The following is a 25,132-nucleotide window of genomic DNA, read 5'->3' on the forward strand; positions in this document are numbered from 1 at the left end:
CATAAGTGACTTTTTGAAGACTAATGCCCGTTTTCATCATCGATCCCTAATTTTTAAGTGATCCCTGAGTAAACAAAATTCCTGTTATTTGTTACCATAGGGGTCACTTAAAAATTAGGGATTGATGGTGAAAACAGGCATTATTTACTATGTCATGACTTTTTGAAGACTTTTTATGTACTTTGCCAGCCCTTTGCTCGCATGATTATGGCACACAGGTATCATAGCATTACAGAGCCTGGGAACCGGAATAATTTCTATTTGTATCAATGAGAGAATCGACTAGGTATTGCTCGTGGCATTGCTTAAGTAATTGGCTAATCAAATACTGTCACGAACTAAGTATTAAAAAGTAAATTGTAAAAAGGTGTGGAAATGGCGATAAGTAATTTGGTACATTTGTAACTTAATTGGCAAAGAGTTACTTTTTATTGTTAATTGGATCATGAAACTTCATCAAAATTTATGCAGCAGCAACTTCTCACCCATATGCGACTTTTTGATCCTTTGCCAGCCCTGTGCTCGCATGATTATGGCACATAGGTATCATAGCATTACAGAGCCTGGGAACCGGGTGCTTACATTAGACTGCGATTGTGCTGCAGGTGGGGCTAATCCCTCGTTAAGTTGTTGTTGGGTAATCATGGGGTACACGGCCCGTCAATATCGAATATTGTACTTGATGTCAAAGGGTATGCTAAACGACCTAAGTTGTATGCCATTTTTTAGCGATTATTTTTTCTTGGTAAGTTAGTTACACGCTCAAACACATTTAAGACATTATTGAAATCAAAGATGTAACGGCTAAATAATGTAATAATAAATAAACAAAATAAATAAATAAACATTGTCTCTCTTAACCATGATTTACCACTATTTCAGGAAAATAGAGCAAAGTTAGTGAAAAACCTCAGTTAAAAATGATTACCTACTGATTGCCACTTCTGCTCTACAATCCCTAAGGGATGGTAGAGTTATTCCAGTTTACACCATCAATAATTCTAATTTTTAATTGACCCCTATGGTAACATATAACAGGAATTTTGTTTTCATACGGGTCACTTAAAAATTAGGGATTGATGGTGAAAACGGGCATTAAATTCATATTTTCACACACCTAAAATTAATGCATTTACGAAGATTCAAAATACGTAACTCAAAACTCCAACCAACTAGTATTTTCATTATTACAATTTTAATAAATGATAATTGCGTTCTTCAAAAGCTAAAACGATAGCCCTCATTGTGGTATTTGTATAAAATTTTTGACTTTGTTTAACTTTGTTTATGAATGAATACAAAATCTGAAACAACTTTACTGTTAAAAGACAAATCTCTAAATCTCGCCAGTGTGAACGATGAAGTGTTTATTCCAATACTAACACCATCCAATACATTCAAGTGCATTTTATTTATGAGGGATTTGTCGATTGCGCGTTATTGATATTGACACGAGGCGGGAAACCGAGGCGGCCATGACACTTTTTAATTCAACGACAAGTTCGATTGCCCGCCAAAACGAACGTTACATCGTTAGTTTTTTTTTAGGTTTTCTTGGCAAAGGAATAAAATTATACAACTTTCTGCTGCTCAACATTGTGAACAATCGATTTAATTTTTAATCACCATTAAAAGTTTAAAAACAATAAACCACGTATTAAGCTACCGTATTATTCTTTTTTTAGGCGAAGGAATAAAATATACGGTTGTTTTTTTCTTTCCAAATAATCTTGACAGATCTCATCTTATCATCTAACTTTGGCGAAGGAATTAAAATCATTCGGTCGTATTTTTTCCTCCGGTGGCCGGACGATGTCCGAATTACATTGTACCCGATCAAAGTTACGCATTGCACAAAAAGTAATAAAAAAACTGGCCAAGGATGAGCGTATCGAAAAAGCAATAAGACGGACGTCAAAAATAACTTGAATTACAATTTTAATCTTGTCGAATCCCCGTTTTTATTGTGATCGGGTGGCCGCGTGCTGGGGACATCATTCCGTTTCCAAAGTTTATTTAATAAGGACTTCTCGCTATAAGAAATCATATTAAAGTCTCGAGGGCCGAGCTCATATAAATTCGCGATTTTTATATCCGACTCATTATTATTTTTGAACGGTCGAAATGCCCGCTTATGAATAAAAAGCCGTCTTTATTTTGATGCAAAAATATTGTTAGCTGACAAAAAGTTATTGGAAGGGACTTAGGGCTGTCCCCGTGGACTTTTTTTTAAATAATAAACTTGACTAATACTAAGTTGTTAATTTATGGACATTGATGAGTCATTATGAATCAACATTTCCTAGGTTCGATTCCTAGAACGTTAAGAATTAATTTTAAACCATCCAAAAAAATGGAAATCTTTTAACTATCCAACAGTAGCCCCTAAGCAATTTGTAAACGGCCCGCGTTTTATGGATCACATTCCTGACATATTTTGGTCTATTACAAAATTGTTTCCATCAAACACTCCACATTTATTATAAGTAGATGGGTATTTTATGAAATTACTATAATTTCGTTCAAACAAAACCACGAGCTGTCAAAATTGACGTCGGTATATCATCGGCTGGGCCCTTTTTTGTGGGCCTTAATAATTTTGTTAAGAGCTTTTTAAACGGACGCATATTTGGAATAGCGACTGGTACTTTATGGTTGGAATAGTACTGGAATTTAAATTGGGCTAGATTAATAGTGGATTAGGGGGTTCTTCCCAGCGTTTGACCGCAATCATGTGAATCAAAATCTAACTGATATTAACTTTCTCTGACGTAATCTAATATTAATATTACGATAAACAGTCTTAAAAATGTCTTAGGTTACGTTTTACAAATTACTGATGCAATGAGATATTTTTTTTATCTACAACGAGGAAGCTCTTGGCTTGTATCTCACCTGATGGTAAGTGACGATCAGGCCGAAGGTGGAAGCGAGCTTCACCCGGAATCCTCAACCACGGAGGAATTGGCTATCTTACCTCTAACTGCCGGAACACAACAATGCTGTTAACATTATTGTTATGGCGACAAACTTAGGTAAGATGGTGTTAGCTAGCCAGGCGGACTTAGAAGTTAGAACAAGCCCTACCACCAACAGAAAAGTCTGCCCCCACTGGGAATCGAACCCGGGACCTCTGCGTCTGAAGCAGGTGGTCTTACCACAAGACCACAGAGGCGGTTAAACGTTAGATCTGTCAGCAAGCCATTCATTGACTCATTTTTATGAACTGTCAAATTCTGCATTTCTTTGTGAAGTTCGCATGAGAGAATGTTTGTGATGTGACGTCACAAGTTATAAAAGTCAGCTGTTATAAGTAGGTAATTTCATAGCTACTGAATATTAATTTCACTTTATAACATTAAATTGTTTTATGATGAGAGATTGGAATATAAATTCGAGTCAGCATTCCTATTCTATAAAAACTTAATAAGTGCGGTGTATAAATATTAATTACTAGCATTTGCCCGCGGCTTTACCCGCGTGAAATTTAGTTTGTCACAGATCGTCATAAATTATAGCCTATATGTTATTCTGGGTTATAAACAATAACATTGTAAAGTTTCATCAAAATCCGTTCAGTAATTTTTGCGTGAAAGAGTAAGAAACATACATCCAGACATCCAAACTTTCGCATTTATAATATTAGTAGGATGACGTGTTATATGCCTCTCTCTTCATTAACAACGTTTAAGCACCCGTAGAAATGTTATTTTGTTTAAACCAATATCCTAAATGATTGAGTCACTCGTTTTTTCACTCGAAACCGAGTCGTTTGACCTCAATCGCGCTCGATTGTAAGAGACGATGAGATCTAAGATTACTTTAATCAGTAAATCTTTAAGATACACTTTATCAGAGTCTTAAATAGATTGAAGCACAATCTTTCATTGTTTGGGTTTAGAATTTACCGAATTTTGGAGTTTTAAATTCTTGAAAGAAACTTGCTTGGCAAATCCAAAGCCTATGATAATCGACTCTACATTTTAAATAAACGATGTTTATGAGTCTATAGACACAGATAATGATGATGATGATGACACTGAATCAACAGCTGCAGTTGAAAAGTAAACAGCAGAGGACTCGGAGGGTTCGGAGTGCTCGGAGGACAGGCGACCGTCCGCTACAGCAGGTCGCCGATAGCGAAGTGATTTATCCACTTTCATTATTCATATCTCAACAAAGAGGGGCATAAATTACGCCCCAAAATATCTAAATCCTAATCCATTCGCCTCGCCTGTCCCCGACTGAATCCGATTTTAAAATATTTATGAAAAGGCAGCAAGAAAAAAACCCAGTCCAGAGACAGAATCAGAAATAAAAAATACGCCTCGAGAGCGAACCACGGAAAAAAGTTAAAATGATTGTAGGGCAACCGATACGCCGTTGTTTTTTTCTCCCGACGTATCCCCGTTTCATTAGATTCGTTTCAATTCTGGTGGGATTAGACGGAGAAAGGTCTCTTAAGGATAAAATGAGATGGCCGTTGATTTATAAAGATCCCTCGGACGATGAGGCGTAATTAATTGTGCGCTCTATTTTTGTGTTAACGTGGCAGGTGGTGATTTATGCGAGCGGAGCGCTCGCGAGCGGAGCGGAGCGAGCGGAGGCCCACGTGCGGCCTGCCGGTGACAGCTCCCGAAATTAGTCACGTGGCCGTTAATAGCGACGGGGGTGGCGCGTTTTTTCCCAGCGCGTATCGCACGCTTGTTTACAACAGTTGGTGGCTATCGATCCGCCGGATATAGACGTAAATACGGCGTTACTCATTCTGCTCCCCCGCGACCGAGCTCGGCTGTTTTCCATCGATTTCCACCGGACGAAGGTCGGTCGGTATTATGTATTATCTCCGAAAAGGTTGTGCGCTTTAGGTGTAATCGTGGCGCGCGTGTGTGCGGCTCTCGGGCGCTCGGCTCGATTAGCGCGCCGGCACCGCCGCCGCCTGATTGGGCCATCCATCACGCCGCCCGCGCCCGCCGCCCGCCGGGCCGCCGCGCTGCCCGCCGACACTCAACCTTCGACCCTCACCTCTGGGTCCAGTTTCCCTCGCGCGCCGCGCCGCGTTAATGCCGCGACGCGCGCAACACAGATCGAGGCGTACTTTTAAGACGGATACTTAGTGCGTTACATTATTATACTTTTGTTTTTTTTTCCGTCGCGGCCGTGTAACCCACACGGCCGTGTTTTCGTCCGGGTCGACGCACCGCTCCGGTTATGATACCGAATGCCTTCGGATTTTTGATTGAGGTTTTATTTTATTTAGCGCGACGTTCGCCCTGATTACGTTTCTCGTATTCGTTTACCGGTCGGCCGGTTTTTGTTTCGACGCGTTTCATTGTTCGTAACGAGATCGATTTTAACGATAAGCGAGGTTTTAATGAAGACGTGGGTGTGCGCCATTTTGCGACGGTTATGGCTGCCGTGCGACGGTTGTCACTTATCAATATCTGTGCACTTGCAGAACTATTACCTCCGAGAGAGCTATTGATACCCGAAGGTTCACAGAGCAGGTTTATTGGTATATTAGCATATGGAGCGGGCGCCAGGTCACGGCGTCCGACAAATTGCTCTCTCACGCACGCCGGACCACCACAAAACGCATTCACGACCCGTTACAAAACCAATAAACAAGAGACACGACAATCCCTCATTGCCCCGTAAGGAGATATCACCGAAATGGATAAGCGTTATTAATATCGCCACTTTTACGACGTTTTTATGAGCGCACGACATTCTTGTTTAGTTCGCTTCCGTTTATTGAGTTGCCATGTTATGCGCTATGATTTTTACGGCTAGATAAGTCCAGACTCGAGGTGCTTATCAAAACCGAGGCGTTAAATGTCGATCGGAGTTCTTGTAAAAAGACAATAATAGTAAATAGCCCGGTAGTTGGGCGTCCGTATCGCTGGATCGATAGCCATTACAAAGTAAGGTTTTACGTTCGTTTAGACGCCGCAGCGAATCGGCTGTTATTTAAATTGTTCAAGAACTGGGAGTAATTTAGCCGGAGAGAACTGGTTTCCGAGTCGGATTCGCGGTATCTCTAGTATCAGATCGGTGGGTTAGATATATTGCATATAAGCGGTTGGTCATCGCTCGGACGTAATGAAGGCACGCCGGGTGACCCCGCAGCGGGCCGCAGCGGCGCCGCAGCGCTAAAGGTCCGCTCGGTAATAAGAACTTAAATGCGTTTCTTTAGCGCTGCACTCCGCGGAACGAAACTGTCTCAAACGCAGTTCGAAATAGGAACGAGTTCCCAGCGCCGCACAGTGGTCTGAAAATGAAGCTCCCATACCATAGAAACTTAATGTCAGAAATTAATAAATAAAAATATGCATTGTGTTTAGTATACCTCCCTTTGTTTTACTAATATAGTATGAAGGGTATGAGTAGCTCCATGTGTGAGAAAAAAAAAATTTTTTATTTTTTTTGTATGGAAAAAAACACTTAAAGTGGATTTTTTTAAAACTGAATAGAACTGAAGGGCTGGTACTCACATGAGCTATTGCACCATACACGGCGATCAAGATGACATACAATTCTTGTGCCTTTGGGTGCCGCTTTGCATGTACCAGGCTTTGGAAATTTTGAATTTTCGGTAGGTGATCTTTCAAGTCTTTGATGTTATTTTATGAAGTTATTAGCCGCTTTCAATACGAGAATAGTATGTAAATTAATACTCATATAACTAGGAATATACTAGGGATATTTTAAAATATTTTTTATTTTGAAAATATAAAAAAATATAGCCTGACCAGGAACATAAAAACCCTCGCCATGTTGCGGAAAACTAATGGTACTAATTTCTTTTAATGGCAACAGTAACTGAAAACTTCATTGACATGTCACCTTGCATGTCAGTCTATTGTTGTCAAAGTGTAAACAAACTTTATTTTAAATGTGTGCAATTGATTTTGTGAATTAAATTGCTAAAATATTTTTATAGTCGTGAAAGAAAAGTGGTTCACGATGTGTTAATGTATTTGTCGAAGAGAAATACTAAGGGTTCGGACAATATTTACATTGAATAATGTTTCCGACAAAGGTTGTCAAATTGACTGACATGTTTATCGTATAGTACAGTCCACTATGAAAATTAGCTGTAGTCTGTTTCAACTACCTGTTTTAAAGTTTTTTGTCACTTTCTAAGTTTTGAATTTTATTGGATTGGGAAAGAAGTACCGAGTTTGAAGCGTTCATGAGCAGACATTGCAGTTGAATATTCAAGTTCTGAATTTGATTATTGTGGAATAATAAAATAAATCGTACTAGCTCGATTGATGGTTTCATTTAATTTATTTAAACCAGGTTACCTTTAATAATATTTTTCGTTCATTTATGAAAATATCAAATTAGCCCGTAATCCTGAATCCTGGTACATAAATTTAGCCTATTAATTTAACACATGTACGACTGTACTCAGTGTTGCACTATCAAATGCAATTGAAGCGCCTCTATGCCAGGGTTTTTATGTTCCTGGTCAGGCTATAAAACGTTTAATCATTGAATGAAGTAACCAACCAACCAGTTGGTAACTGACATTGTTATTAGTTCATCATTTCAGCCATAGGACGTCCACTGCTGAACATAGGCCTCCCCCAATGCTTTCCATGTTGATCGATTGGCAGCGGCCTGCGTCCAACGCTTCCCTGCTACCTTTACGATGTCGTCGATCCACCTTGTAGGTGGACGTCCCACGCTGCGTTTTCCGGTACGCGGCCTCCATTCCAGAACCTTCCTGCCCCATCGGCCGTCAGTTCTGCGTATGTGCCCTGCCCATTGCCACTTCAGCTTGCTAATCCGTCGGGTATGTCAGCGACTTTGGTTCGTTTACGGATCTCCTCATTTCTGATTCGATTTCGCAAATAAACACCAAGCATAGCCCTCTCCATAGCACGCTGTGCAACTTTGAGCTTTTGTATACGGCCTATAGTGAGAGGCCACGTTTCCGAGCCATAAGTTATCACTGGTAAAACACATTGGTTATACACTCTAGTCTTCAGGCATTGACGTATTTTGGACGTTGGATTCGACGATTGACCTCCTTCTCGAAATTGGACCTACCTAGCTGGATCATTTGTCCGAGGTAGACAATAGACAATATCGAGAATTGAGCTCCCAACTGAAACTGGGTAAGGCGCAACATGGACATTCGACATAAGCTTCGTTTTGTCCATGTTCATCCTCAGACCTACCTGTTGGGAAACTCGATTAAGGTCTTCGAGCATTGTGCCAAGATCTTCCAACGATTCTGCCATATCCACAATATCGTCGGCAAACCGAAGGTGAGTGATGTACTCGCCATTAATGTTTATGCCGAATCCTATCCATTCCAGGAGTGTTATTAGTTACTAACCTGCTAATGACGTTTTAATGAAAATAATAGAAATCAATATTGATTAAATAAACAACTTAAAGTATCGAACTGCCTAATAGGCCAGTAGAATTACATTTGAAATCGGAAATAATTCCTACAAAAGATTTTATTGTTTTAATAGCTTCATTTATTACCCATTAAGACTATCCTAAATTTTCGACTTCGACGCAGTTGTGCTTAAGTGGTGGGGGCAAGGGGCGTTTTTTCGGTTTTACGGTTATATTGCGTAAAGGACTTACCCTATCGAAAACTAATAAATAATAAATAAATAATAATTTATAATACCTACATATTATGTATTGGACAAACCGTTCCCGTGCTTATCTTCGTAAAAGTACAAAATGTACGTATAATTATTGACCCTCTCTACGTCCAATGACTCGTCACTCGCAGGCTCCCGAGCCTTGTAAAGGGCCGACTCAACCAGTTTAACCCTCTCAGGGCTTAAGGGCTGGATGCACCTATCCTTGTTCGTCCTAGCCGTTCCTTAACTGCGGTTACTGCACCTCTTTCTCGGTTGAGGCGGTCCTTTTCAAAACTTGGAATCCTGCGGGTATCGAGCCATTGGACGTGGAGAGGATCATTAATTATACGTACATTTTGTACTTTTTCGAAGATAAGCACGAGAACAGTTTATCCAAAACATATGAATTTGGTCTTATTCAATGCAGGATTAAATGCAACGGGTAAGTCCTTTACGCGATATAACCGTAAAACCGTAAAACGCCCCTTTCAGGGGCCCCCTGGCCACTTAAGCACAACTCCGTCGAAGTCGAAAATTAAGGATAGTCTTGATGAGTAACAAATGAAGCCATTAAAACAATAAAATCTTTTGTAGGAATTATTTCCCATTTCAAATGTAATTCTACTGGCCTATTAGGCAGTTCGATTTTTTAAGTTGTTTATTTAGTCAATATTTATTTCTATTATTTTCATTAAAACGTCATTAGCAGGTTAGTAACTAATAACAATGTCAGTTACCAACTGGTTGGTTACTTCATTCAGTGATTAAACGTTTTATTTTTTGATATTTTCAAAATAAAAAATATTTAAAAATATCCCTAGTATATTCCTAGTTATATGAGTATTAATTTACATACTATTCTCGTATTGAAAGCGGCTAATAACTTCATAAAATAACATCAAAGACTTGAAAGATCACCTACCGAAAATTCAAAATTTCCAAAGCCTGGTACATGCAAAGCGGCACCCAAAGGCACAAGAATTGTATGTCATCTTGATCGCCGTGTATGGTGCAATAGCTCATGTGAGTACCAGCCCTTCAGTTCTATTCAGTTTAAAAAAAATCCACTTTAAGTGTTTTTTTCCATACAAAGAAAATAAAAATATTTTTTTTCTCACACATGGAGCTACTCATACCCTTCATACTATATTAGTAAAACAAAGGGAGGTATACTAAACACAATGCATATTTTTATTTACTAATTTCTGACATTAAGTTTCTATGGTATGGGAGCTTCATTTTCAGACCACCGTGCGCCGGGGCCAAGGCGTTGCGCTCGTTCTGCCTGGACGCGGCTAACGAACAACGATTCTCTCTCTAATTTGCGGACATGAGAGCGATCGATCTCATTCGATTTTTGAAAAAGGACCCGAAGGCTTGCCGCAAATTGAGCGATTGAGCTCTCGCTCGCAACGCGGCTTTATACATAAGTTGGAACGATATTCAAATAGGCCTATTCAAATTAGAAACTTGTATTCGAGAGTTGTGAATGTGATGCAAAATAAACTGTAAGTATAAACATGCAAAGGCCATTCAGGTCGTAAGAGTTCACAGACCGGTGCAGAATGATGCATCATAGTCTGTTACAATTGGCGAGGAGATGGGGGATAATTCGCCAAGATTAATCAGCCAAATGCGCGCTGCAATATCGTTCAAAATGTCCCGCAGCTATCAAAACATCTTGGCGGGGTATTGCACGCTTCCGTAAGTCATTCTCAAAATCATTACTTTTATCGTCCACTAATTTGGGAGAAAACATCGCCGGAGCGGGCAGCCCTGATCAGCTCCCGCCCGCTACATTCCAGCGCAGCCGTCGCCATGGCAACCGCCGCGCCGTCACTCGCCCCAGCCACGCACACAAATAACGACCTTATTTTTTACTCCGCAAGGATCTAATCACAAACACCGCCAAATGAAGTTATAACATTCCATTACGATACGCCGCAATCGTCAATACGCAATCACAACAATGAAACTGCGACCTTAATGTCTGCGAGTAAAGTGCCATTTCGAGCGCGCAAACGACTTAAGAATAGCGACATAAGGAATTGTTTTATCTCTTTCACACGTCGTAAAGACGGGCTCGCGCGCGCTCGCTCGGGCGGCCGGTTGACGACGGCGTCGATGGCCCGGATGCGTCTCTTTCTATCCGCGTTTTTGCCGGGTATCGCGATCCACGGTTATCCGTCTTCGGCGGCATTCATTCGAGATGTCAGATAGAAATCGGAATTGTAACGAATCTTCGAATAAATTGACTGCGCTTCTTCCGATTCCATTTTACTTTCGTGCTTTATTATTTCTTTTTTATCTGACAGCTTATTTTTCTGGTATCCCGGAAAAGTTTGGTAAGAAACAAGGGATGAGTGACGGAGCCGGCGCTCGCAAGAGTGACCGGCGGTGGACGGAGCCGGTAATTAATATAGTGTAATGGAAACTGGCAATGTCGCTGACGTGGTACAAAAAGAGCGAGACAGGTGCTCCCGGAGCGGGCGTGTTGGAGTGAAACAGATACGGTTTTATATTGAGCACTTTAAAGTTGCAAGTGCGTTGCGTTGTCGCGGTAATTGCAGCTCTATCAGCTGAGTGTAGAGTTTAATTTGGATCGATGGGGCGGGGTTGTTTCGGAAGCGGGTGGATAGATGGCGGTAGTGGGTTGCTTGGGTGTGAAGGTTTGTTTTGGAGCTAGTTCACGGCTGGAGTGAAGTTTGGGTGTATTTTTCAGTAGTTAAGTTTAGTGATGTTTTAAACTGCTTGTGCTGAAGCTATGAAGTAATAACTGGATGGGCTAAAAATAAGTAGAGATTGTGTGATGGGATCGGGCTATTACATCGGCAGATTACATTCGCGATAAGGCTGGGATTAACTTACATTGTTGTGGTAGAACTGCTTATTCTAGTTCTTTGGAATAAGATACGGAGTTTATTTTTGGATTGGAAAGTTGATTTTGTATTCTGAAGCAGATAAATTAATTTTGCAGTGAAATGTAGAGTCATTTCAATTAACAAATATTTCCACTTGAAATAAATTGACTGCTTTAGGTGGTATTCCACGACCTTCCGCTGAGTCACGAAAATATAACTGAACCTATCGAATACTTTCATACATACAGTCATTGCAATAAGGCAATTAATATTTTCTTTACATTTCCTACAAATTTTTTTAACACACTTTTTTTCTCTCCTTTTTTTACAAAGTTTAGCTTTTTGCGAATTTGCATGGTAGTCCAAACCAAAAAGCAGCGGGAAAAGCTTGACCTAACCAAGAACTTTGGTTACAAAAAATCAGCGTAACTTCAGATTGCACTTTAGCTCTACGTATTAGTCAAGCTAAGTTACTCAATGACTTGTTTAGTTACACAAAATCATCTTTTCTCCAATTTAATACCTCTACCTAAATCTGAACTTTAGCTTCAACTATTTAGGGTGGATTCGATCAAAAAAGAGTAAATATTACTTAGAATAAATTGTCAGTCCAACAAAGACCTGTCTGCCTATATCCCTATCTGTAGTATCTACCCGCTAGATGGCGCGGCCTTGTGCGATAGCATCGACGCGCGCGCAACGACATTGTTTACAGAGGGTCGCGGTTTGAATATAATAGTTGCAGGTTTTGGGCTTTTAGTGAGTTAATTAAGCTTTTATTATTTTACAGTAGGTATTTTTCAGTTTTTTACTAAATAAGAAAAATGACTAGAGGTTTTAATTAGTCTAAAAATAGTGTACTGTTGTGAGAGACATCATTAAGCTGTTTAGTGCAGTGGCGTAACTATACCGTTCGAGGCCCGTGGCAAATTCATCGAATGGGCCCTCCCACTTTCCCAATATACAGTGTGAGTCACGTTAAAGTGCACATATGAAAATAGATGAAACTAGACCTATTTTTATCGACAAAAAAGAGGTCAAAATTTTTTTGAGATTTTTTTTAAATTTTTTATGGAATTTTTTTTCTTCCAATTACTTATTGTAAAGAAAATCCCATCAAAAACAATACTTGTCAAAAAAACCAAGTCTCGCAACTCAGTTGTTCTACGGTAAAAAGTTGTGAGATCCATGTAATACCAAGTCCAGGCCAGGAAATCTTTAACGTTTTACATAAATATATTGACTTGGCCATCGCACTAAATAATTTAATTTACTATTATTATATTTTTTATATATTATTATATTATATTTATTTGAACTAAGCGGTATATCCTGNGAAATAGTTATAGGATATCCTTACACAGATTGAGCCACATTTCTCCAGCTTTCATTTTTCTCCCACGACACTGGATTTTTTTTATTACATTTTTAGCTAATATAGTCACTTAATATATTTTCTTCCTCTTCTGTAAAAATAAAATAGTCGCGGTGGTACAATCCATAGACGGAGCTTCGCCTTCTGGGTTTACTTGATAAGCCTATTTCTTCTTAATATATCTTGACAAGTTTAGATTGTAAGAGGTCGCAGCGTATCTTAAACTTTAACCGTTTTTAACCTAATCACTTCATAAGCCAGGTCCTATATTTCGACTCCAGCAAGCAGTTCCTCTATATGGCATTCATGTATAGTTATTAGGTATTCAGAATCAAAAAAAGTAGCAGCAGGCAATTAAACAAATTATGAACCTACTAACACACAAAAAAACATCTAAAAACATCGTGGAAATGGTCCATCAGAAAAATTAAGTAAACTAGGTGAGTTGTGACAGGCTGTCACAACTCTCCTAGGTGTTTAAAATGACGACTTGTTTCGAATAATATTTTTTATTTTCTAAACACGATGTGCACACAAAATATCAGTGCTACATTGTGAGACCTGAATAACCATGCAACTTGAGAAAAAATAACACAACAGTGCACATATACTAAAACATGATATAAATTTACTTAAATAAAATTTTGACGAAAAACTTACTTTTCGCATTTTTTGTACACAGACGTCATATTTACGAAACCGTGCCTCGTGCGCCGCCCACAGGTACTTAGTCAAGAAGAGCGTCTTAAAAGCGACAAACAAGCATTTTTTCCAGCTTCCTAACTATATTAAGTAAGGAGAAATCGTCCTTGTCACAACTCACCTCTGTCACAACTCTCCTAGGTCTCCCCTAGGTACATACAAAATTTTTTTTTACCAATGCATTGAAAGTTTAATACCTAGGTATATTTTTTTTAGTTGTGTATGCAACTAAGAAGGTAACAAATAAATTAAAGACAAAACTTTTTTTTACTTAAGTAGTATGTGTAATAATAAATGTTGGGAATTGAGATTTCCTCTGACCGGGGGCCCCTTCGGGCTGGGGGCCCGTGGCATTTTGCCGACTTGCCACCCTATAGTTACGCCACTGGTTTAGTGATTACTAGTGGTTGAAATCCACATCACAAAATAACGCTAAAATTAGATTCAATCTTTGTCTAAGACTATATATTTTGTGATAAGTATAATTATTTAAATTAGGCCTCAATCTAAAATGTAAATCAAATCAAATCAAATCATTTATTGCATTGCATTACATGTATTTTGAGCTTTACCCTTAAAAGTTTCAATGATTCTTATATCAGTTTCTTTATTGCAAAATTCTAACCAAAATACAGTTAGAGTAAATACTTAGTAGAAGTTATATCACTTCAGTACTTATACTTATGTATTTCGAAATGTTACTTAGTGGCATTTTTTGTTTCAACATTCTTTTCTGTCAAATAATCTTGAGAATTTTCAATTAACATCCCATCTTTTGGCACGTCGGCCATTCAAACCTCGTAACATAGGATCTTAGGAGTTAGAACAGGATGCGCGCGCGCAAAATAAACTGTCAAATCGATATGACACGAATAAAATGGCCGCTGACAGCCAAATGAATTCTTGTAACGAGCTGACGAAACAGTAACGACGAGTGGAGGCGTTTGGAGGGCTCCAAATAAATCGATTAGGAGAATCGATTGTCTCGAGTGGAATTTCAGATGGTTTAGTGTAAACAATTATGATAGGAACTCTTGAAACTGCTTGAAATTTTGAATTGCTGAAGCTAAACATTCATAATCTATACTATCTATACTAATATTATAAATGCGAAAGTAACTCTGTCTATCTGTCTGTCTATCTGTCTGTCTCGCTTTCACGCCTAAACCACTGAACCGATTTTGATGAAATTTGGCATAGAGTAAGTTTGAGCCCCGGGAAAATACATAGGATAGTTGTTATCCCGGTTTTTGAAACAAGGACGCGCGCGATAAAGTTTTTCTGTGTCAGACAAAATTCAACGCGGGCGAAGCCGCGGGCGGAAAGCTAGTAGTAATTATAATAAAATTGAGAATTCATACTTGTAAATATCTTCTATTGTTTGCAGATGCTGACAGCTATACTGAATTATATGAACAACTAACGAAGGTAAGTAAAAAATATGAGATGATGTTTCGTGCTTCACCTAAAAGGGAAAGTGGAAATGGAAAAGCGCTTTTTAAAAGCTTATTTTGCATAAAATAAATGAATTTCATGACTTTTAACTATCTTGCGTAATGGTCAAACACTATGTTTCATCCAAATCCATTCAGCCGCAGAAAACACTCTTATTCCTTACTGCCGTTGTATTACTATTACCATAATGGAATTCCGTAGAGTAACTTTATTTGACGCATTGAGTTTATCCTGTCATGGCAATAAAAAGTTGTTTTAATATACAGGGTGTTAGGTAAATGGGTATATGAGCCAACACTAGCCCATGTTACAAATGGTATGGTGAAGTCAGAAATTTGATATCATCATTTTAATTTTTTTAATTTTCATACAAAATAAATTTTATAAAATGCGATTTGTATGAAAATTAAAATAATTAAAATGAAGATATAAATTTTCTGACTTCACCATACCATTTATATGCCCATGTTAACATGGGCTAGTGTCGGCTCATATACCCATTTACCTCACACCCTGTATAAATAATAAATAAATAAAATATTCCTCCAATAGCTTCCACTTTTACTTTCAGCCTCGTCTTCCAGGCTCGACACCGTCACGTGCCCCGACAGATTACATGCGTGACGTCACGGGCCATCCATCAAGCAGCAAGGTCGAGGCCTAGGTAAGTAGTACGAAGAAAACCCGATATGTAAACTAGTTCAAAAGTTGTAAAATTATTTTGAATGGACTCTACAATTGACCGGTTTGATGCAAAAGTTAAAATTGACTGGTAGAGAAGACTATTGGAATTAAGTTCGCCATATTATGTTGTTTTTGTACCATTTCAATGTTATTACAAAAAAACATGACACGAAATCTCCAAAGATAGGTACTCTTTGCAATTTAAAAAGTTCTTGGAGTTCTTTTTTCAAATCACCCCTTTTTCTTAAACTTGGCAAAAAATTAAAATAATGCAATGTTCAAAGTAATGTTTCTTAAAAAAACATTCCAATGAAAAAACTGCCAGTGTTTGAGTTGATATGATACTTTTTGTTATAATTTCAATTTTATAGCATTTATTTAATTCCTTTTTTGTAATTTTAATTTGAACTCAGTTTTACACAATTTTTTTTCTATAAACAGGCAAAGGCATAAAATCAGGTGTTGTATGAAGTTTTTGATTACCATAGGCAAAGACATAAAACGATAAAGCCTGTCTGCTATAGGTATGCGTAGTGTGACGTCACGGAGGGCCATCGATCATCTTGTGCAAGGTTGAATGCCTACGTCACACGTCACTTCTCTGGAGGATATTACATTTGTGATGCTTCTGACGTGGTAGGTCACGATAATAATATATCAGGTTAATAAAAATAGATGGCGTTAAATAAACCAATAAAGTAAATAAATATCCATGGACATATTTTTACACCAAGTCATTTAGTCCTAAAACTTTGTACCTACTATGGGTACTATTTAAATAACTGATATAAACTTACTGAAATACTTTGTTATTTTTGTTTTCTTTTCTGTATTTAATTCTTGTGCTGTAAGTGCCGTTGCATTTTGTTATGATTAAAAATTCATCATCATCATCATCAACAGCCCTTTACAGTCCACTGCTGGATTATGAGATTCCGCCACTATAGTGGAGGGTTTTGCCATGATCCCCACGCTTAAAAATTACTTTTACTGTACTGATAATGATAAAATTGCATCGTTTTTGTCGGGGTTTATATTGCTTACATTAAGCCTTACCAAGAATTAATAGCGCATATAAGTTATTTACTTCGCTAATATTTATATTTTCAACGTCTCATCTTAATTTATACCTGAAAAAAATTAATAAGTATAAAATAATAGTAATGATATGACAGATGCATTTTCCATTTTTGATTTCAAACCAAGTGCTGTTTAGAAAAGATTGATTTAAGAAGATGGACTTAAGACTTTTCACTGTCTCGTAAAAAATAATTAACGCTCAGCAAATATTCACATTTTTACTGAAAATTAAGTATTGTCAAGCAAAATAATAATTAATAATAATAATAATAATAATAAATACACTTTATTGCACACCAAACAAATAACATAACAGAAGAAAAGGAACACACAAGGTACAATTAGGCGGTCTTATCGCTATGAAGCGATCTCTTCCAGACAACCTATGGTGAGGACAGTTACTTGAAACAAATAATTAATTAGTTTTATTGGTTTCTGCCGCGCCGATTTCAACTCTTAGGACGTATGGCCTCAATTTTCCACTTGACTTGTCGCTTGAGAATGCATTTATTTCAACTTGTACTTTTTATATGCTATCAATAATTCATGATATAGTTGCCGTTATAACTTTCGATCGGCTTCAAAAAACTCATTGCGGGCAATGCAAATGGCATGTGTATCTAAGTAAAATTTCAAATCCTGTTTTTAGTTCGGCCATAATCGTTAGGTGATCCAATTTAAAATGTCGACCGATTACTTTTTTCTCAACTCAACTTCACTTCATTTCGCAACGTTTAAAATCCGACAGTTAAATAAGGTAAATAACCTAATCATGAGTCCACCTCCTTGCGAGGAAAAAACAAAACGGCGTTCGTTCTTTTTGCAATTGGAATTTCAAATTCAAAAATGGAACACACCTGGTGGTGACGCGATATTTACCTGGGTACTCACCCGGGCTGCCCAGGAACACTGACTGGTATACCCGCCGCGCGGCGTCCGACTGCGACCATTCGCGTCGGGACCCGCACCATTTGCCTGAAAAGAACAAAATGATTTTGAATTTAGAATGTTTTTATTATAATACTGAACAGGCGAAGGCATTGACTTCGTGTAAATTGATGTATTCATCTCCAAATTTAAAATTGACATTCTTTTTACGATCTGCGGTCGCTAAAATTGTGTCTGGGTTTTTCTAGGATTTAGAGGTGAGAGTACAAATATTAAGCCATTCAATCATTTTTAATATTGCTAACAAGTTTTTATTAAAAATATCACTCGTGGCAGATTGACTGTTATACAGAAGAATAAAAAATCTTGATATTTTGATTTAACTGAGATAAAAGCTACATCTGACTCAACTGCTCCATCCCATACAAATGGTGGGTAACCTTAGGGAAATATCTAACAAGAAACAGCAATCATCAGCTCCCTCGCAGATAAAAAGCCATTACAATTGGTACTAATGTCGCCGAGGGCGACACATGCCCACGATCGGATCCACGAAAAAACGCTACATTAAGTCTGCCCGCCCATCTAATGGATCCAACCAACTCTCCCAGGACCTCGATGTCATTACGCAAAAAAACACCTAAAAAAACGAACACTCCACTCAAAAAATACCTCCTGGGAGAACCAAGGTGTTGCCACCCTAGTCTTTTCTTACCCCAATGAGGGGAGGCAATATCATACACCATTAGCAATCTCTCCAGTTTTTTAACAACGTCACACTGTTTATTATTATTATTTGTCACAGCAACTCTATTATCATCTTCACACGAAATCTAAAGTTTTAATGAACAAAAACTATGGCCACGAATAAGGCAAAATGCGATGCTCTTTTTAATTATATAATTGAACGGTAATTACACAAGCGCAGTACGTCGCTGGTTGCAGCGGGCAACACCACGGGGGGCAAATTTCGTATTCGAATTTTAAAAAGAACGCAACCGCCATAATTTTCTCTCGCGTTATGTTCCTTTTTCGAAATTCGTAATTCGAACAAAAGCTCGCGCGGCGCAATGGTGCATGCATGATTGATAGTGGAGCGATGACGTCGCGCCGCGCGACTCCAAATGAACATTCGATTTTTGAAAAATAAAACACCCTTGACCTTTGCCACTAAAAATATCTCTCATCTCGCGACGCCCCGGTGCTTCGTGGTTGTTTTGTAGCCAATTTGCGTCTGCATCATCCCCCAGAAGTACAAAACTAACTGGAAAACATAAACCCGAATTACGTCGTTGAAAAAAGCGAAAACGGCCCCATAGACGGGCCAAAGAACAAGTTAAAGCCATAAACAAATACTAAAAATCTTGTAACCGAAATAAGGCGGCACTCTAAATAAGAATTAAAGTAAAATTGCTGAGGTGTGACTCCCTCGGCGTGAGGGGATATTAAGGCGCTCCTCGCGACGATATTCATAACGCAAAAAATTGTAATAACCTGGCGAATTTCAGAATAGGGCGAGGTGAGGTGGCAATGTTATATTATTTATACGAGGGCGAGCCCCTAGCAGGGGATTTGTTAAGGAAATTGTCTAAATATGCCCGTTCAAACCGTTCGTGTGTGACACCGTATAATATATCTCATGCAAAAAACATGAGTAAAAATGCTGCGAGTTCTATTATTCTAAAACGGCGGTCGTCAATACAAATAAAGTTGAAAGTTGGCCGCGTTTCAACGGAGCCTGCCAGATATGCGCAGGTTAAAAGGTAAAACGGAAAACTTATTTCAGCGAAGCGAATGCATTACTTTAGAATTCAGAAGGAATTTACACTTTACTTATTCCTGCACTTTTGTATGAAAACTCTGGGAAGTCTTACATCACCGGCAGGATTCGCCTACGCGGTGTAATTTCCCTTATATCTGGCGAACGAATCAAAACAGTCAATTAAATCAAAAACGGAGAAAGAAAACGCATTCACACCGGCAACATTGATAGTCGGAACCGATTATTAAAGTCCAATTAGTACAACAAAACAGAACAATGCTGAAGTTGTTTCCAAACATGCCAATTACACATTCATAATTCTTTTTTAGTTCAAATTAAAACAATTGGTGCTCCGGAGCTGTGATACCTATCATGGTAGATACGGCAGATTTTTATAATAACAGTCGTTGTGCTGCGTGGATCCGAAATTAGATCTTCGAGGGGCGTAATTTGAAGAAACCGACAATTATTTTTACTCAATAATCACTATTAATTATCAGTTTAACCGATCCACCGCGTTCCATTGTCCGTCTGTTGGATCCGAGCGTTTTTTAGATTTATTTCATCGTCGTAGGTATTTTGCCCGCTGTCGCTGGCAGAACAAACCGTTGTTTAGAATGCTTTCTTTTCAATTAACTACGATATAAAATAGGCGAGTGCGGATCGTAAATCAATCACTTTGCTGCTGCAATTATTTCATTAATTAAGAAAATATTTGATTTTGATGAATACAAGTCACTCAACGATGTTGGTTTTTTGTTTCTATTTTAACTCTTTATAATAACATTATTTCAATAACTTTTGAATCGTGGTTGTTTGTTACTTATAAATACTGCTCTAATTGTCCTGGCGCAAGTTTAGGAAGTCTACGTGTAATTGATTGTACATTGTTTTGATTGTGTCAGTTTTAAAAGTGTAATCCGAATGTGTTAAGATCCTCAATTTTTTTAATTCATAATGTTCGAGTATTTTTGGTATCGTTAAACATTTTGCTACAAATTTTGATGTTCAGTTGATTTATTGTTTTTAATATTATTTTTATATTTCGAGATGGTAACATAAAGACGGACAAACAAAGGTTATAAATAATGTCCGCTAGGCCGAGTACCAGGCGCACAGCACCTGCGCGGAGGTACCTGTGCGGAGGCCGCGAGATGTCCCTTCTCACGATAAATCACGGCTTTTTCTGCTCCACGCGTTTTATGTGGCCTTAGTACTGTCGGAAGTAGGGTTGCCAGGATACAGCAGTTTAGTTGAACTGGTATTACTGTAGCCCAGTTAAATTACATTATATCTCCATTATCTGATAGCTAAATGTTGATAAAAAAATACTAAGATTTTTTTTTGTAATTTTTATCAAAGAAATTCCAAGTAAACTGGTCGATTCTAACAATTTTAATCTTGGCAACCCTACCGGAATGTCCCTTTAATACTTTCTTTATTTTTTAGATTCCGAAGGATGGACATTGTCGCCGAATATCGACTTTTTTCGAATAACAAGGCCGAGGAATATTTGGGATTATTGCGCTGGTTTGGGTTCAGCATTAATCAGGGTCTAATCAATAAAGCCATTGCTATTGTCAGAGCTTTTGCTAGTTTATTTTGTCTGCTTTGACATATAAATTCCATCATTGTCCATTTCGACATTTATTTTAAGGAGTCGTTTTGAAACTACACTATTTAATTACCAGCTTTTTTTTAAAGTAACGTACTTACATCAATAAGGAAGTTTAAAAAACTAGCCTTTACCACTGCTTCTTCCTCAAGGAATTCAGTGCCTATTTTATTCTGATGTTTAAACAATAATACTGTAAAATTTCATCGAAATCTGTTCAGTGGTTTTTCCATGACAGATTACCAAAGACCCATCCATTTTTAGTCCTTAAAAACTTATTTATTTATAATATTAGTAGAAATAATGTTAGAAATATCGGATAACAGGCCCAATATAGGACCAACGACCCTACTAAAATTGCCATAACAAAAATAACTGAAGACATAGCAAATATTCCGTCACTGAGATCACCGCCAATTGAAGCGAGGGTAGAGTGATCAAATCTGACGAGTGTAAGTACATAGCAAGTCCTTGCTATAGATAATGGCAAGTTTCCTTTTGGTGTGTAGCACAACTATGTTGCATTTGAGTTGCACTAAAAACTGTCTTTATACAAATACATAGTATAAATAAGTCTAAAAGAAAAAGTTGGAACAAAAAAATCTGCAAGTATAATTTCTAATTTACTAATGCTCGTTTTCACCATCAATCTCTAATTTTTAAGTGACCCCTTTGAAATCAAAATTCCTGGTGTTGCCATAGGGGTCACTTAAAAATTAGGGATTGATGGTGACAACGGATATCAATCTTCAATCAGAAAGATAGATGGTTTTTATCTTATTTTGTACTAAATAATAAATTAAACAAACTGAAGTTAATATCAGTTTATAATAGCTTGAATATCACGAAACTGAATTTCATGGTTAATTTCTCTTGTGTGAACGCTTAATTGTATGTGATGAATATGACATGACAACTGCATAAAAATTTACTTTTCATTGCATTGGAATTTTATATCTGCACTGACTGTTTAAATGCAGCAATTACGTTTCAGCATCTCAATGTCAATGTCAATAAGCTCATGTCATGTCAATCAATGGTTCAATTCCCACCTGTTTTTTTTTTCAACTTAAAAAAAGGTGGCTTATGCTCATATGGCATTCTCTGCCAGTCTCATCGTTATATCTTCCTTTAATGCCGTATCATTCACATGCGTTCGGAGGTCGAACCGTGGCCATTAGCCGATTGCTATGCGGGCGGGGATGTGGTCCACTCGACATACTATACTATGCTATGCTTGCTTAGGGGTAACTATGCCGATATAATCCGTATGAGACGTTATGCTGTATGACACGTTAATATTATACATACAGGGTGTCTCAAAAAGTTGTGATGCTCTTACCTCTGGGCTTCGGCTTGACACTAATTTTTGGGACATACTGTATAGTTTGTACTTGTGTATAGGTATTATTAAAGACAAAGGCTAAAATTTTAATTAATGTATCTTTCTTTCTTTCTTTCTAAAAATGGAAAAAGGCTAAATAAATAACTATAGCTTTAAGGATTATAAAACAAAGTGTTAAATATTATTCTAATGACACTCCAACTGATTTGATTTGATGGTTCCAAACAGAACTACTTTTACTACGAGTATTATACTCGTATATTCTGTGACTCTACATTAGATCTAAACATAATAATAGGGACACTGTAACAAGTCTTCGTTGTGCATAGGCACTTTTATTTTAGATAGAAGAACCGAGTCATAAGATATCTAAAAAAAGCTTAATATACTTCTAACAGTTCCAAATCCACTGCACCTTGTCTAATTCAATCATTTTCGCCGTCAAACGTCCAGAGAATCCGTCCATTTGAATCGCTCCCACCAATCATCCATTGGCAAAAAGGCGTTTTCCGCGTCCTGGCTGAAAGCAAGTTATAATCCAAAAAAATGCAATTTCAAAAATCGAACGGAAACTCGCTAATTGCGCCCGCCCAAGGCAGGGCGGGCCGCCCGCCCAGCGGTGCATCCTTCCCCCATAAAGAATAAAGGTCATTATCGCCCGTGAACTCACGTCTGTTACTGTCTTATTGATCTTGCTTGTTTCTTTGGCAGACTTGAAAACGTCGTAAGATGGAACGGGCTGTCGAAGAGAAATGGATCTTGTTTTTGTGATGTTAGGGTTGGGAGTGCGTTGTAGGCGGGAGGGTTGGGAATAGGGGTGGGCAGTATAACTCATCGTAGGTAGGACGGGATCGATACAGTCTTGCAGTCGTAGGTTTGTTTTCGGCAGATTCCATGGGAGTGCTGGCCCTCCTTCGCCCTCCTTATGCGTTCGGGCAACATGTTTTGGGAAACGACACGCATTTACGGGCTGAGGGAACGCGAGAGGCCTTTTTCGAATGTGACTCGATAAAACTTAATTTGAGGGAATTGGACGTTCTCCTAATAGACTGACATCGATACTTTACGAGGCGGCTTGTAGCAGCTGAAAAATCATACGTATTTTTTCTATAAATTGGATTGGCTCACGATCAACTTTTCATACAAATAATGTAAAGCAATCTATGGTAATATGGCTCTATTTCAATGCTCTATGGTTGTCTGTTAATTCTAAGTAACAGGGTTCTAAAACTAACCTTTTTATCCAAAAAAAAAGGAAAATATTAATTTCACTGGCAACCGCAAACATCAACAGATAAAAAACACAAAGGTCAACGGCCGCGGCGATCCATTACGCGTGACAGCGCGCTTTCGCTTGACAGCGCCGTGACAGCTGTCAAACGCGGCCTTGGCGGCCATCGTCATCGATCAGCCGATGTAGGTTAGGGCTAGATCAGTGTTTTGGTTCGATTTCAGGCAGAGTTCAAGGTTTTCAGGATCTTTTCAGACTAACTTGAGCTTATTGTTTTGAGCTTTCATGGTCATTTTATATAATTTGTCAACAAAGACGAATTATTATTCTCCCATCATATTCTTTTTATTCTTCAGAAAGAGACTATTTGGAGTTTTTCGTTTAAAAACTTATATATCTCAATTTATTTTGCAAGTATGGTTTTAAAAGCACTTTTACACGTCCCAGTATTAACCCTACCACTGCTTCGGGACAATAAATGGGCCAGTTCTGAGAAGAAGCAGCGCAAGAAACTCAGTCACTATAGTACCTATAGTCCTCAGAAGTGACGTCTACAGCTTTATCTACAGCTGTCAACACTTATAATAGTGTCACTACATGACTGATTGACAATACCCAAAGAATTATAAAATCATATTAATTTCAATTAGAAAAATAAGGAGGATATAAGAGATAAACGAACTAAAGCGACGGATTAGCAAGCTGAAGTGGCAATGGGCAGGGCACATAGTACGCAGAACTGACGGCCGATCGATGGGGCAGCAAGGTTCTGGAATGGAGGCCGCGTACCGGAAAACGTAGCGTGAGACGTCCACCTACAAGGTGAACCGACGACATCGTAAAGGTAGCAGGGAAGCGCTGGACGCAGGCCGCTACCAATCGATCAACATGGAATGCATTGGGGGAGGCCTATGTTCAGCAGTGGACGTCTTATGGCTGAAATGATGATGATGATGATGATGATGAGAAAAATAAGGTAGATAAATCATGCAATAATCTCTTACTGATGTCAGATATCTAATCTTAAAGAAGACATCACAGAAAGTGATTTTTCATTATGTTTGTCCCACATGGGATTCGAACCCAGGACCTTCGGGTCCACCTCTCTAACCACTTGATCACGGAAACATGTAAATCATCAGTTACATCCCATTACGAGTAATATCAGAAATGCGAAAGTTTGCGAAGATGGGTGTGTGTTTGTTAATCTTTTACGCTAAAAGTACTGAACGGATTTTAATCAAACTTTGCAGTATAATTGTCTGTCATCATCATCATCATCATTTCAGCCACAGGACGTCCACTGTTGAACGTAGGCCTCCCCCAATGACTACCACCACATCGAACGGTTGGTAGTGGCCTTGTTGGTAACTTAATTGACCGTGACAGACTAAATTTCTGTTAAAATTTTCTTATAACAATTTGTCTGTGACACATGCATGCAAAAACAAGCAGATTTTTGGAAACTTAATTGTGTAATACCTATTTATTTCTTCCAGATTATATTACCTTTAAG

General features: G+C 38.2%; 1 protein-coding gene across 1 annotated transcript in view; it reads right to left on the reverse strand.

Annotated features, from left to right (window-relative positions):
• LOC114359992 (homeobox protein homothorax-like) overlaps positions 1–17,750 on the reverse strand; it is a gene marked incomplete at its 5' end in the record, with an annotated part of 46,154 nt that extends 28,404 nt beyond the window's left edge. The window contains one exon of the mRNA XM_028314541.1: positions 17,667–17,750. Within this exon, the coding sequence (XP_028170342.1) occupies positions 17,667–17,750 (84 nt within the window). The remainder of the gene's footprint in view (positions 1–17,666) is intronic.
• Positions 17,751–25,132: the final 7,382 nt, after the last annotated feature.

Source organism: Ostrinia furnacalis, unplaced genomic scaffold, assembly GCF_004193835.3.
Source record: "Ostrinia furnacalis isolate ACB-3 unplaced genomic scaffold, ASM419383v2 OfSCF4780, whole genome shotgun sequence".
In the NCBI taxonomy this organism is placed as follows: domain Eukaryota; kingdom Metazoa; phylum Arthropoda; class Insecta; order Lepidoptera; family Crambidae; genus Ostrinia; species Ostrinia furnacalis.